This window comes from Kryptolebias marmoratus, linkage group LG1, assembly GCF_001649575.2.
Source record: "Kryptolebias marmoratus isolate JLee-2015 linkage group LG1, ASM164957v2, whole genome shotgun sequence".
In the NCBI taxonomy this organism is placed as follows: Eukaryota; Metazoa; Chordata; class Actinopteri; order Cyprinodontiformes; family Rivulidae; genus Kryptolebias; species Kryptolebias marmoratus.
Window position 1 is genome coordinate 12,721,624 of NC_051430.1, and position 15,282 is coordinate 12,736,905.

Consider the following 15,282-nt stretch of genomic DNA (forward strand, 5'->3'; position numbering starts at 1 on the left):
CGTTTGTGCGGGTTTATTTTCTTTGAATTTTGCAACAGTTTTTTGCATTCTTCTATCTGTAAAAATCAACAACAAGCGTTGGGGGGGAAATTACAAGGAAGCAGGAGATTGTGAACCCATGGACACCTTAAAAAACCAGTTAGGATGATGCACCAGACAACCAATGAGTCAGGGTGCGTCTACAACACACCTGGCAAAAAGAAAAAAAAAGAAATGAATCTTACAGAGAGGGTGGTTTCCCAACACTGACTGGAAATTAAAAGGCTAAGCGAGCGACTCATTCTGCACTTTTTTCCCGTAAGTTGGACAGAATCTAGGGAGCATGTCCCAGCAGGCGCTCTGCCTTGTGTTCTGACATTCCAGTCTCCTGAGAAAATGACTCTGTAAGATCCTACAGATCCTGTTTGGCAAGGGATAGGAGGGAGGGAAAATGGTTGAAGGAGGGTTGGGCTGATAGGCCTGAGCATGAAAACCAGCCGTGTTCTTCTGTTACTTATTTGCATGTCCTATCTTGTCTAATTTCAAATATGAGTGGTAACAGTTTATATATATATATATATCTCAAATCCTCTTTATTTGAGTTTAAGATTGTAGATTGTTGACGCATTTAAAGAGGTAAATATTAACCTGGACGTTCTGACAGTTTGAATAGCTCAAGAGAAAGCTACACATCAGAGGGTGGGAAATGAGCTGAACTTATTCTTAGCGAAGAATTATTATATATATGTATATGAAATAAGTATAAACTAATGTCTATGTTGGTTTAACATTTGCACAATACGCACATGAACACCTCTAAACAATAACAAACAGTTTACACTAAACAGATCTCGAATCAGATCCACAGTTATGGGAGCAAAATTCTGACCAAACAGGCAGATAATTACTTTCCCTTTCTCAGTCACAAACTGGTATTTCCACATGGTAAACGCTCATCATCAGGGGGGAGCCTAAACAGGGGCTTTGATGCCACCTAGAGGCCATCAGGGAAACTTAAAAATCTTGTCAGCACAAACAGAAATCTCTTCTGAAAAATGTCAGCCTCCTTTATTTATTTGGCAGAAACCATCCATCCATCCATCCATCCATTTTCTTTACCTGCTTCTCCATTCTGGGTCGCAGGGAGCTGGTGCCTAAGAAACTATGAGAACCAAAAGGAGATTAAAAATAAAAAGTATTTTTGCTCACTTTGATATATGCCGTCAAACCACCGCACATGCGATCTAACATTTACTGAACTGCAGGAAACTGTTTTACCAAAAAAAAAAGAAAAGAGTGATAGTTAAAATCAGTGTGACAATAACAAAAACAAATATAATAAACTCAGCTTTAAGTCCTGTAAATACAGTTAAAGTCTCTCTCAGTTTTAGATGATTGCTGTGTTTATCCACAGCCTTTAAGTTTTGTAAAATACTGTGGCTTCAGCTCCGTCTCCCACTTCGATTCGTACAGATCAACTTGCTATGAGAACGTCACCAAAAAAAGCTTCTCATGCCCTTTTGTAACAAGTGTGCATTGTTGACAACTTTGACTGATAATTATTACCCTGAACGGCTCAAAAATGACAGAAAACAGCATTTAAGTCATGGCAATAGTAATTAGGAATGTCTTACAATCTGAAAGATCAGCCATGCCATTCTGGGAAAAAATCTTCAACTTTATTCTGTCAGATCGCTGTCAACAAACCAGTAATCTTTTCGTAAACATCAAAAAGCAAAGCTCTAATCTCATGAGAACATAATTGTGTCAAATGATTGTGTATGTGCCGTGGTGTTGTTGGGTACGAGTTCTTTCCAAGCTTTGCATCTAAATGATCAAAGATAGTTGGTTTAGTTGTTTATGTAATGGTTATTTGATACAGCAATGGGGGGGAAAAATGTCCACCCTCCTTCAGTTCTGGTGTTTTTATGTAAGGAAAATGATCAGGTCTTAATCTAAAAATTATTCAACTCAAGTGTGGTAAAAAAAAAAAAAAAAGCACACAACAGATTCCAGCATGCCATAATTTATTAAACAAAAATGAAGCCAAATTGAAAAAGCTGTGTGTGAAAAAAACTAAGTCTGCTTCCACAGGGTTTCCATGTACAGCTGATCAAATGATCATTATCAGGGCGAGCACCTTTTACAAAAGCTGAAATTTGGGCAGATTCCTGCTCTGGAGTGTGCTGCCCATGAATCTGGGAAGGGTTAAAGGTCATTTCCGAATAATTCAAAGAAAGAGAGAAACATTATTCACGAGTGGAAAACATCTCGGACAGCTTCTAATCTCAGAAGTGGAAGTCCAAGTAAATTCCCCCCCAAAGTCAGACTGAGAAATGCTCAGTGAAATGATAAAAAAAACAAAAAAATACCCTAGAGCTCCACCTCAGACTTAGGCCTCAGTTCGTAGGCTAAAGGTTAAAAGTCATGATTGTACAATTAAACAAAAGAACAAAAAATACATATTTTATTGTCAATTTAAAAAAAGACAATGACTAAGTTTTGTTTAGGTGTATCTGAATGAACCAGAAGACTTCTGGAACAATGCTGTGTTCAGCACAAACACCTCATGTCAAGCACAGAGGTGGGCGGTTGATGGTTTGGGCACCTTGCAGCCTCGCTTGAATCAACCTCAAACTTCTCTGTGAACCAAATTACTCCAGAGTCAACTGTGAGGTTGCCTGTCCGACAGCTGAAGCTCGAATCAAATAGGGGTCATGATGCAACAAAACAATGATCCCAAACACAGCAGGAAATCTACAACAGAGTGACTGAAAAATATAAATAAATACAAATAAAAATTCACAGCGTTGCAATGATCCAGTCCAAAGTAATGTGAATAAACGTGTGGGACCTAAAGACAGAAACAAAAGTTTGCGGACCTCAATAAACTGAAGCAATGTCGTAAAAAAAGAGTGGTCAAAATTTTTTCACAATCATGTAAGAGCCTGATAAAGCCATACAGAAAATGGCCACTTTCAGCTGCTGCTAAAGGAGATTCTACAAGTTACTGAATCATGAGGGGGGGGGCTTAGTTTTTCACACACATTTTAGTTTTATTTTTTGTTTAATAAATATTGACATGATGGAACCTGTCGTGTGTTTTTGTACACTTGAGATATAAATCCTTTTCAAACCTGGCAAAGACAAGATCATCTTTATTATGTCCGGATTCGTTTAGTATTAATAGAGGGAGGACTTTCTTTTTCCAGTGACTGTAGTTTTCAGTCTAACTGGGTTTGTCACATGCTTCGGAGGGGGTCAAAATATTCCACACAGCTAGTACTTGCAAGCTACTTTAAGCACTAAATAAGTAATAAGGAGGAACTTATCAGCACATTTAGAGGCACTGAAGCATTAAAGGACAAGCGTGAGCACTGCTGATGTTGAAAACTTCCTGGAGTTTCTCGGTAAAAGTGACTCGTGCGTCAGGTTGATTAGTAACGGTAACAGGCTGCAACTGTTGCTTCACATACAGTTTAACATGAACTCCAGTGTGGTAAGGTCAGTGACGAAAACTGGTTTTCCAGAATGAACATTTTATGGAGCGAAGGATTTATCCCAGAGAGACACTGTTACAAGCCTGAAAGACACATTAGCTAAAAGTCCTCAAGCGGCATTGATATAGTGTTGATTTATGTATTGTTTTTGGTTTAAAAATAATAATAACTGAATTTGGAGAGGAAAGTTACATGAGATAATATCTGAGTAATGCTCATGACAGACAGAGTCTAAACACACATTTGTAAAAAATGATATGCTACTTCTTGGCCAGCAGGTGTCGCCAGAGTCAAGTTAATCATTTTACCGGGGAGTCAATTTTAGATTTTAATGTCTTAATGCAAAAATTACATAAACTGTTTAAATTGGGATTACTCAAAACTGACTGTGACCCGAACACTAGACTATTATATATTTCGCCAAAACACCAGTTATTCCTCCTCCTTCAAGGTGGCTGAAGGGAAACATAATTTGAGGATAAAGTAAAACGACATAATCAGCAGACAGCTGTAATTATTTCAGCTGCCTGTCAACAAACAAGCTAAATATTAGCTTTCGAGCTGCTGCTGCTGGTGCTGCTTCTGTCTCATGACCGGAGTTATTTAGTTAAAGGCGTGTTCTCCCCCCCTCAGCTCTGTATATAAACCCACCTCCAGCAGAAGCCCCCCTCACTCAGCCACTGCAGGCCGCTGCTCCCCCTCCGTCTGCAGGCAGCCTCCAGCTCTGTGAAGCCCCCACCCCCCCAGCTGCTACTGTCCCCACCTGACAACAGAGCCAACAACACCCAGAGGAAGACCCTGGCCTGCTCCCACACGTAAGTGACACTTATTTCACTCTCTCTGCTTTTATTTTCCATTTTCCAGCATCATTTGGGTTATGTAAGAGCAGCTAAGGAGATTAGGAGACCTTCTATTTTCCACACTTAATAATGAGTTTGCTCAGAAATGACTAAACAGATCAGTTATCGGCAGCTCCAAAGTCTCTTTTTAGTTGACTTGTTTGGAGTTTTGATATGAAACCACAACTTTACAAGCCACATGAACTCCATTTTTACCAATAAATGTTTCAGATAGAAAAATTATAATGCACTTAGGCTTATGAAACGAGATTTAACAGCTAGAATAAAGGGTAATATTTAACCAAAGCCAAAGTAAAACTGAAAGAATTGCCGTACCTCTACCTATTTTCAGTCTAAGACCCTGAGAACACACAAAGAGCAGTTCTCTGATAGCATATCATAAATTTAAAAGTATACTACACCTCAGTGTCAGTGTACTTTATACAACGGGCGAAGTTAAAGGCATGTTCCCATTTTTATGACGTAAGTAAATTTTGTTTTTATAGTGCCTTTCAAGATAAAAATCGCACAGTGCTTCCCATCAAAATAACCTGAAAGACAAAGTAAGTCACGGTAGAATAAAAACCAAAGTAATAAAATAGGCCAAGATATAACCAGATGCTTTTCAGATGATGTAAATAATTTCACAAATTTGGACACTCCAAAACGGTTCACAACACCTGATTTTGTTCTCTCAGACACATCGTACAGTTCTGGTTTTTAGCAGTTTTCGGCTCAGCCTCGTCATTTCCTCACATCAGACTGACAGAAACCACCTCTCCCTCCTCTCCTGCCATAGTTGAGTAAATCATGTGAGCAAAATGATGCATGCTGCCTGGTGACTGTCGGGTAGTTTGGGATGGTAAATATGTAACGTTGTGTTTGTTTTTTCAAGCCTCATTACCCACTAAATCATGGATTTCTGTGTTTTTCTGCAGCGTGAATCGTCCGAGGTTAACAGTCATGATGGATCCCTCCCTCATTTCTATATCCTGTCAGTCCATTATGAAGCTCACAGAGAAGCTCAGGATGCCTAGCTAACAATAAATTTAATTTTCCTCTCCCCATTAACACATTCAGATTGGAACTTTAGAGGTTTTTAGTTATTTAACATATATTTAGTTTTAATACCCCAGAAATCCCCATCAAATAAGAAATTAGTTTGTTTTGGCTACTTTCTGTTGGAATAAATTGCACTTAGTGATGGATACCACGACACTCGTGACCCTGGCTGCTGCCACCACTGCCGCTCTGGCCTCTCAGTCAGACATGTCCGCCTACATTTGGCTGCTGGTGCTCGGCTTCATCATCGCCTTCATCCTGGCGTTCTCTGTGGGGGCCAACGACGTGGCCAACTCCTTTGGTACGGCGGTGGGCTCCGGAGTGGTCACCCTGCGGCAGGCCTGCATCCTGGCCACCATCTTTGAGACGGTGGGGTCAGTGCTGCTGGGGGCCAAAGTCAGCGAGACCATCAGGCAGGGGATCATTGACGTGAGGATGTACAACGGCTCAGAGCACGTCCTCATGGCCGGATCTATAAGCGCCATGTGTGGTGGGTATACTCTACACACAGTCGTGGTTTGTTTTCGTGAAGTGTTTTGCTCATCAATCAAACGGTGATCAGACGCAGAGCCCGCTCGTGTTTTTGTGCTGCAGGCTCGGCTGTGTGGCAGCTGGCTGCATCGTTCCTGAAGCTCCCCATTTCTGGAACCCACTGCATTGTCGGAGCCACAATCGGCTTTTCTATGGTAGCTCGAGGCCACCAGGGGGTCAAATGGATGGAACTCCTGCGCATCGGTGAATACCCCTTTGTTAATCCCTGCATTTGAAAACAAGAATCTGTTAAATCAGGAAAAAAAAAGAAGTGCAGCTTATAAATGAATTGTTTTATCAATGGTCTGTTCAAAGTGGCATCCTGGTTCCTGTCGCCTGTTCTGTCTGGAATCATGTCAGGAATTCTCTTCTATTGCATCCGCAAATTCATCCTGAACAAGGTAGGAGTCGCTTCAAATCAACGTTAGTTAAATCATTTTATCATGTAAATGAAATTTAATTGAAACAACAGTTTTACTTTGGTATTAGAGTGAAAACTTTGAAGCATCAAAAGCAAAAGTACTGGTTTTACAGAGGAATGTCTCAGATGGCTGATATTATTATTATTATTATTATTATTATTATTATTATTATTATTATTATTATTATTATTATTATTATTATTATTATTATTAAATGTCTAATTTCGATGTATTTGTGTTTGAGCAGCATTTCACAGTTCAGGTAAAAGGCTGCTGGTTTTAGCTCAGGGAGTCACGAGATTCATTTGGAAGGCTGTCTTGGTTTCAACAAGCTTTAGTGTGAAATTGCAAACAGGTGTACATTTTTGACAAGCATTTGAGAAAGTTTGCTTCATTGTTTTTAGCCTTCTTTTTTAATTTGGTGCATTTTCTGGTGCATGTAAAAGACAAAGAGTGATTTTTTTTGTTTTTTTAATTTTTTCCCACGCATTTGACATTTCTCTTGAACTGACTGCAACGCTCCCGTCTCGCACTTAGCTGTGTCATTATGATGTAACACATTTGCATAAGGTCTGGCTGCTGGCTAGCTTGGCGTATTTTAAACAACAAACAAACAGAGAATAGACACAAATAAGTGTAATGAACAATTTACTTAGGTTTTACATTTTGTTTTCTCAGATATAAGAATGTAATCAGTAATTGTTTTTCATTATTCAGCCTATTTTGATGTACGAATTAAAAGGAATATCAAGTCTCATATTTTTCTCTTGTGAATCTAATAACTAAGAGGTACAGAGGTTGTACATATAAACCAAACGCGTCTTCTTTCCACAGGCTAACCCCGTACCAAACGGCCTGAGAGCCCTCCCTGTCTTCTACGCCATCACTATGGGCATCAACCTTTTCTCCATCATGTTCACAGGAGCTCCAAGTGAGCATCACATGCACACACCGCACTTGTACAGCTCCCGATTTTCACCTAGACACAGCACCTGATGCAATCCTTGGAGCAGGATGAGGCAAAAAAAAAAGGCAAAAACGCTCGGAAGGAAAGTTGTTGACAGCAAAGTTGCGGAGAATATTTTATTAAAAAAAGGCAAAGCTCAGTCAGTCTACGACAACTTTTAATATCTAATACTTTTTGAAATACCATCAGAAGTCAGAATGATTTGATGCTGAAAGACTTGATGAATATAAATGACCAAAAGAAGGAAATATTAAATGGGAAATTTCCATTCCTTTGTGTTTTTTATTTGCAGGATTGTGTTTGTGTCAAGAAAAAACTACTACAGTTGAATTACAGTTCAGTATGCATATAGTGTGCACTTTTCTGCATTGATGCTTCATAAAAGTCCAGCGCAGTTTAATTTTCTGACAAACTGACTGAAATCCATTACTTTTGGTCAGTTTTCTCATCTTAAAACGCCATTATCTGCCTGCACACTTTAACAGCTGGCGCGTATAACAGTGTCTGAGGCCCGTTCGGCTCAGCCTGCGCCTTAAAGATACTGTAAGTTACACCCATAAAGTTTCCTGGCTCTCTTTTTAGGCAAAGCTCCAGTGGTTCAGGTAAGATGATTAATTCCAGCTGTCAAAAGCAAACAGCGGCAGCAGCTTAGCCTGTCAGAGTTAATATTAGGGGAAAAGTGAAACGACTAACACTCAGTTCCTAACAGTGCTTATCACTGTGCTGCAAGACTGGCCTCTTCCTTAGTATCTGATTAGAGGAGAGTGTCCTTTCACTGATACTGTTGTCCAAAAGAACAGGCCGACATGTGAGGAACAGCTTGTTGAGACATATTGTATATTTATTTTTTTTTACAAATCACACAACTACATCTTGGTAGATTAAATGGAAAACATTAAATTACACCGTGCTGCTAAGCTGCTAAGAAATACTAAGTTTTTTGTTTTTCTTTCAGCTTTCAGTGGCTCAACAATGAGGGATGAGTGAGTTAAAGACATAAGTAAAGTTTATGTTTGTGCCTCTCTTTCATGCTCCCGTCTCGTGTGCTCAGTGCTGGGCTTTGACAGAGTGCCGTGGTGGGGAACGCTGTGCATTTCTCTGGGCTGTGCCGTTGTCACCGCTTTGGTCGTTTGGTTTGTCGTCTGTCCACGCCTCAAGAAAAAGATCAAGCGTGAGTAAATGGGACGGTTTCACGCTTCCAGTAGGAGACAAATGTTAAATGTGTCAAAATAAAATTGTCTGTTCATGAATGTATACATTAGTTATATAAAGCTTTCCTTGTGTGACTTCTTTAATCCCATTTGAACTCAGCTGTCAAGTAGTTAACAAAGTGCATTTATCTCAGGTAAAACTGAGCTATTTTACTTGAGTATCTCGATTTTATTGTTATAGTTTGCTTTTTCATAAATCTACGTGGCTGCATTTACATTTAGGATATTACCAGGATGAAAATGTAATATGGGCTTTAATATTAACACAGACCACTCAGCAGTAAATCAAGTTATTAATCATCTCTAGCTGCACTATACAAGTGCTTCTTTGACCTTTAAATGTAACGTACCGTAGGAGAAACAGCCACTGGTCCCAGTGAGACTCCACTGATGGAGAAGAACTCCAGCAAACCTGCACTGGGAGAGCAGCCTGTAATACCATCGGACCCTCCACTCCAAATCCATCTAGCTGAGAGTCAGAAGGTGGCTTTCAAACTCGGAGGCTCAGAGGAAGCCGACCTAAACAGAGATGTGGAAGCCAAAGACCTGGACATCGCCAATGGTGAGAAATTCATGTCCTAAAATGCCAGAATGGAGGCATCAACTGAGCGACAGTAAAACCTGTCTGATTCTCAGGTCTGAACGGGAGTGTTGGCCACATGACCATCACTGATCCTCACAGCGGACGCTCCCACACCGTCCACAAGGACTCTGGCCTTTACAAAGACCTGCTCCACAAGCTGCACAAGGCCAAGGTCGGCGACTGCATCGGCGACAGTGACACCGAGGAGCGGCCCATGAGGAGGAACAACAGCTACACCTCCTACACCATGGCTATATACGGAATTCCAATCGATCCCAAGCACAGAGACGTGGACACCGGATCCCAAAGAAGGTCCCGGGTGGACAGCTACAGCAGCTACAGCTCAGCAGTGACCTGCGGGAGTGCAGTCCCAGACGGGAGCGTGACCCAAGAAGCCGGCGGGGAGCTGGCTCCGGAGGAGGACGAGCTGGAGATCGACCAGCCGGCCGTTTCTTTGCTTTTCCAGTTCTTACAGATCCTCACGGCGTGCTTTGGCTCTTTTGCTCATGGAGGGAATGACGTCAGGTATGCAAGGAGCGGGTGTCTTTTTTTGGAGAATTTACTAGTTTGTCGTCCTTCAGATGTTTAACAATATATTTTTATCACTAGCAATGCTATTGGCCCGCTGGTGGCTCTCTGGCTCCTCTATGAGAGTGGCTCTGTCGTCTCCACTGCACCCACGCCCATCTGGTTGCTGCTTTATGGTGGAGTGGGAATCTGCGCGGGACTCTGGGTCTGGGGTCGAAGGGTCATCCAGACCATGGGCAAAGACCTGACCCCCATTACGCCCTCCAGGTATGCCATCAATCTGCTCTCGGTCTGTCTCAGCAGAGACTCTGATGTATAAACACACTAACTTCTCCCTCCGCTCCAGTGGCTTCAGCATTGAGCTGGCTTCAGCGGTCACCGTTGTTGTTGCATCTAATATTGGCCTTCCCGTCAGCACAACCCACTGCAAGGTACTCAAAACGAACATCTCTGACCTTTGCCTGCGAATGCACGCGTACTGCAAGCACACACACCGACATGCGTGTTCTCTCAGGTGGGATCCGTGGTGGCCGTGGGGTGGCTGCGCTCCAGGAAATCGGTCGACTGGCGTCTGTTCAGGAACATCTTCATCGCCTGGTTCGTCACGGTTCCCATCTCTGGTCTGATCAGCGCCGCCATCATGGCCCTCTTCATATATGTTGTCCTGTGAGTCTCTCATCGTTCAGCGCCACTGTTCTCTTTTTGTTGTGACTCTTTGTTCGAAAAGTGCCTGAAGCTGTTTCGTTTGTTCTGTGTTAATAATTCAGAGCAATTTCAGCTCTAGACAATTATTTATCTCACAAAGATGTTTTCATAAATTATGCAGGCTACAATAGCGCTTTTCCAATGCCGAAAAGACTGTGATGGTGTATATTTTCTTTCTGTATATTTGTATAAAGGTAGTAAGTACTCATCAAATTTATTCAGCTGTCACAAAAGTGAACAGTAGATCCTGACAGAGATTTTGAGTAAAAACGTTGCTTTGGGTGAAAGGATTTTGAACATTTTCTGTCACTTTACTGGGTGTGTGGGTGAGTGGGTGCAAAGAAACTGCGTAGTTTTCTAACACAATAAATGCATTTATTCTGTGAGCCTGATTGAGATATTACCTTAAAATTAACAGCTGTTTTCTGTAAATATTTTTATGAAAAGTATAGAAAAAAAAGAGGGTTTTTTTTGTTTGTTTGTTTTGTTTATGAGATGATATACTTGTATAAATATGGGAGATGTGACACTGCACTGGAGTTGACCTAATATTATTTTTGAATAAACCTAAAATGTAAATTGTGAATTATAATTTCACCTGTTCTCAAATTTTTTTGTGTATTCTTTAAAGCCAGATACTGACACATTTCTGAAGAACATCTGGATTGGTCCGTTGGTTTAGAAAGCACATTTAAAACCACGCAAGCTGGACCAAAGTGTTGTACAGTGAAGAAAGTAAACCAGGAAATAATAAAAACACAATTCCAGTAAAACAAAAATAAAACATGACAATTTCTGTCAATTAAGGCATTAAACACAACAGGCTCTACTATAATCCAACCCCAAAACAGATTTAAGTGAAGTTTATTTTTTATGACAGGTGTTTCTTTATATCCATGTTTGTTTTGGGGCAGAGTATGTCTCTTTATGTGAACAGCTCAGATCATTAACTCATATGTATAAACTAAGAAAAATAATGTGTTCTTGTGACTGAAGAACACATTATTTTTCTTAGTTTATACATATGAGTTAATAACCTCTGAATCTCATGTTCTTCTCGTCTGTTTGCTGCATAAGCTTCATTACCACCAGGAGTCCACATGATGGCGCTGCTCTCCAAATAACTAATGACAAAGCTTGAGAAACCCTGCTCGTTTGGACAGAATCAGAAAAATCCAGGGAGATCATTGATGTTGTTTATAATAAAAGATCATTTTGTGCAAACCTGAACATAACAGTGAGCTCGTTTTCACACTGATTCCCTGAACGTCACACAATTCATTACCACAGTTTTCCATTCTTCACTATGTAGAAAACAAATTTTTCAGATTTTATGCTTGAATGTGGGAATTACAAAGGTAGGAGAAAAGATGCAGCTATAATTTTTTATGTCATTTTAAACAAAATCATATAATAAAGGGATAATAAAGAGATTGAGATCAGATGATACAATGTTTTGTTGCTGTTACCAAAGTACTGCCACTATAACGCTTTAGTTTTAGTGTAATGTCATAATTTTACAAATGAAAAACAGTATGTGTCATCATAGTATAAGAAAAGAAAGGAAGAATTATTATTTCCAAAGTCTTCTGAGAGTTGTCATAAATTGTTTTGTTTATTTTCTGCTGCTGGAAGTAACTCTGTTGACATCTTTCAGAAGAGTCACCATCCACTGATAATAAGTGTGTGTTTGTTTTTGCAGATATCATTCTGAGCCCCTTTAAACACTGATGGCAGGTTTTTGACAAGTGGAGAAAATAAAGCAAAGGACATGTTGGCCCAAAAAATGATGTTTTTTTCTAAACTACAGCTGAACAGACTCACAAAATCAACAAAGTCAGCTTCTCTCCTGGTTGGGATTTTCCTAATCTAATGAACCATCATGGTCCAACACTTTACTCAGGCAGTTTACTTTGTTTCTGTTTTTTTCTCCTGTTTGCAACAGAACAACAGAACCTGACATCAGTTTAAGATCATTAGAGCTTTGATCAATCACCCATGAAACATTATAAGAAGCTAAAGCTGTTCAAAAGGATCAGGTCAAGCAAAAAAAAAAAAAAAATGTCACACTGAAAGATAGTTCATTACGCCTTGTTTTTAAAAAATACTAATAAGTGCTTAAAATCAGCAGTTGAAACATTATCATAATGAAAAATAAATTACGGTCCTAATTCAGTTTGATGTTCTCAGATTCAGCTCTGCAGCTAAATTTATTGATTTGCTGAAAGGTTTTAGAGATATATAAATTAACAGCTGCCTGTTATATTTGTGCCTAGCCAAAAAAAAAGAAAACGTGTTTTTTTTGTTTTTTGTTTTTTTTTTATTTTGAAACCGGATACCGGAAGTTGTAGCTTCACTCTAATTGACATATTGGCCAAATTTATGTGTGAGCATACAGGTGTGCGGGGAGGGTTTACTGTCGGTCAGCCGGGCTCGGAGCTCTGCGGTGTGAATGTTTGATTATTATTTTTATTTATATTTATTTCTTCTATAGTAACAGACAGACAGAGAGGAAGAAATAGAGAGAGAGAGAGAGAGAGAGAGAGAGGAGAGAGAAAAGGAGGAGCAGCTTCACTCTGAGCTCCTCTCTCTCTCTGCAAACCGAACAACTGGGGCATCCTGAGCGCAGCGCACCAACAAGCTGCCGAACGACGTCCTGCTCCGCTTTGTTCCTCCACCCCCGGAGCTCCCGGAGTCTGGAGGAAGGTGCAGACCCCCCCTGATCGGATCACAGAGAACAAGGAAAGGGGGGCAGGTTCGTAATTCCAGATTCGCGCCTCGCTTGATGGTGTGGTTTGGCTCCGGAGCCTGTGCAAGGATGCAGCTTCTACCTGACAGATGTGCGGCACCACAGCTGCTGCCTACAGGTCTGTGTCTGAATCATGCGTGCTCTCCTTGCCACGAGAATCTCCGAATAACCATTTAGACTGACTCATGCTTGCAGTGCATTAAAAACAGCACTGCAAATCGGGGCTTTTTTTTTTTTTTTTTTTTTTTTTTTTTTGCATCTGAGATCTGACTGATAATCTGGTGCCTTTATGGTAGCTTTTAGCCGTGCTTGGACACTGCTCAGATACACATCTGATGGCAGGTATTTTGCTGAACCCTCATAGATTTTAATAAAAAACCAGGACAGCCAAAAAGCACAAAGCCCTGGGCTGCAGTGGAGAACAGGTTAGGGTTTATTTTGGCCATCTATTTTCTGACTGTGCTTTAAACTGATCATCTATGTCCTTTTATGTCTCCTGTCTACCTGCTGCAGATCTGCTGTGGTTGGCTATTTGGGACTGAGACTCCTACAGCTGCAGTTCTCATCATCATCATCATCATCATCATCAACAATAACAACAACAACATCTGCAACTTCAAACACAAAGAGACACAAGAAGTCAGAGGCTGCCTCATCAAAGTGCCTGCAGAAGATGACTCCGGCAGAGCTGTTTTCCTGAAAGCAGCATGAGATAATTGAGGAATACCTCGCTGATTAAAGCTTTTTCTGTTCTGAGGGACGGACAAGGAACATGTCCCCGCGAGTCAGTTGACTGGTAGAGTCACAGTGGTGTTCCAGCGAAGCCAGCAGCTCAGGCCTCAGACACCACGAAGGAGATGGCTCGGCCGGGATCAGGGCTGCTGGTGCCCATGAACGGGGTGGGGTACCCCCCTCAGAACCTGGCCAGGGTGGTGGTCTGGGAGTGGCTGAATGAGCACGGGCGCTGGAGGCCGTACAGCGCGGCGGTTTGCCACCACATCGAGAACGTGCTGAAGGGGGACGCCCGGGGGAGTGTGGTCCTGGGGCAGGTGGATGGTCAGCTCTCTCCGTACATCATCGACCTGCAGTCCATGCACCAGTTTCGACAAGACACAGGTAAGACAGGCCACAGCTGATGAGAGCTACGGAAACCCAACAGTACACTCAGTAGGCTCAGTAGGTCTCAGGTCTGATCAGTTCCTGGAATAAAGTGTCCAAATGAGCCACAGGTAGAGCTGGGGGAGCCTGCAGCTACAGAACACACAGCACACAAGTGATTAAAGTGTGTTGGAGGGTCTTCATGCAGCAGCTGGGATGCAGCGACCTTGGCTAAGGTCAGCGTGTGCGAGCAGCTCATCCCCTCTCTGTGATCAGCTGGTGTGATGGTACTCGTTTCTTTGGTGGGACGCAGATATTGCACATCAGACTTGTTTCTGTTTGCTTCCGTTGATGGAAAGTTTTTCCATAGTTTATGATTTTTTTTTTTTTGGGGGGGGGGATTACTGTGTCGGTGAAATGAGATGAGACCATCACTGTCTTTAGAACACTCCTGAACTCTGACAACACGTTAAAGTCCGCTCAGCATCTCTTTGGTTCACAATACTTCTTTCTTGTGAGCACGGCCTCCTTCAAAGTGACCGGATGACTTGATGGTTTTGATTGTTCTTGACTTTGCCTTTGTGTGTGGATTCTTCTTGAGACATCCGTCAGGACAGGCTTGGAGAAATCTCAGCTTTTGTTGTTATTTGTCTGCATTAATATGTCGGGATCTGTTGTAAATTCAACACCTAGTAGTCGAGACGTCGTCTTTACATGTTTCTGTTGAGTGGAGAGACCACGTTTGCAAAAAACAAATAAAAATGATGTTGAGCTGATGAGGTCAAATACATCTAATGGTTTCTCAATTTAAAAAAAACAACTAAGGTCACACTTTTTATTTTTTAGGCTGGATTCTTGCCGTGTTCCTTGTGGTTATGTAACATCAGAGCGTCACACGGTTCAGAGAGATACACGTGGGATTACACAGATCTGCGCTGTGTCACCTTTCATTAATTTGCTGTGGTTAATTTGTATGTGCATCAGAATACAGAAGGAACAAAAGATGGCTCTATTTCTGAAAGGTCTTTGGACTGTCAGGCTGATAACTGCCTCATAACTGGGAGAAAACACCATTAAAGACATCTATTAAATTCTATTAAATGCACAG

The 15,282-nt window shown here is 41.2% G+C and overlaps 2 protein-coding genes across 4 annotated transcripts in view; both read left to right on the forward strand.

Moving 5' to 3' along the window:
- Positions 1-4,140: 4,140 nt before the first annotated feature.
- Positions 4,141-10,919, forward strand: slc20a1a (solute carrier family 20 member 1a). Its single transcript, XM_017417102.3, has 11 exons — positions 4,141-4,294; positions 5,257-5,870; positions 5,975-6,115; positions 6,227-6,312; positions 7,168-7,264; positions 8,352-8,471; positions 8,867-9,073; positions 9,148-9,619; positions 9,704-9,889; positions 9,969-10,053; positions 10,137-10,919. Exons 2-11 carry the CDS (start codon positions 5,522-5,524, stop codon positions 10,290-10,292), a joined length of 1,899 nt encoding a protein of 632 aa, XP_017272591.1. The 5' UTR covers positions 4,141-4,294; positions 5,257-5,521; the 3' UTR covers positions 10,293-10,919.
- Positions 10,920-12,706: 1,787 nt separating this feature from the next.
- The window catches only part of dtx1 (deltex 1, E3 ubiquitin ligase), a 40,903-nt gene continuing 38,327 nt past the window's right edge, over positions 12,707-15,282 (forward strand). Inside the window, exons 1-2 of one of the 3 annotated variants that reach the window (XM_017417092.3) lie at positions 12,707-13,194; positions 13,590-14,192. In XM_017417092.3, the coding sequence (XP_017272581.1) occupies positions 13,934-14,192 (259 nt within the window). In that variant the 5' untranslated portion in view covers positions 12,707-13,194; positions 13,590-13,933. The remainder of the gene's footprint in view (positions 13,195-13,589; positions 14,193-15,282) is intronic. The other 2 variants (XM_017417091.3, XM_017417090.3) reach the window with 2 other exon arrangements.

Bases quoted from the DNA above. Each gene is read 5' to 3' on its own strand.
- slc20a1a (XM_017417102.3), top strand. From the start codon at position 5,522: ATGGATACCACGACACTCGTGACCCTGGCTGCTGCCACCACTGCCGCT. The intron at 9,074-9,147 runs GTGAGAAATTCA...TCTGATTCTCAG, and splicing joins AGACCTGGACATCGCCAATG to GTCTGAACGGGAGTGTTGGC. The intron at 9,890-9,968 runs GTATGCCATCAA...CCTCCGCTCCAG, and splicing joins ACCCCCATTACGCCCTCCAG to TGGCTTCAGCATTGAGCTGG.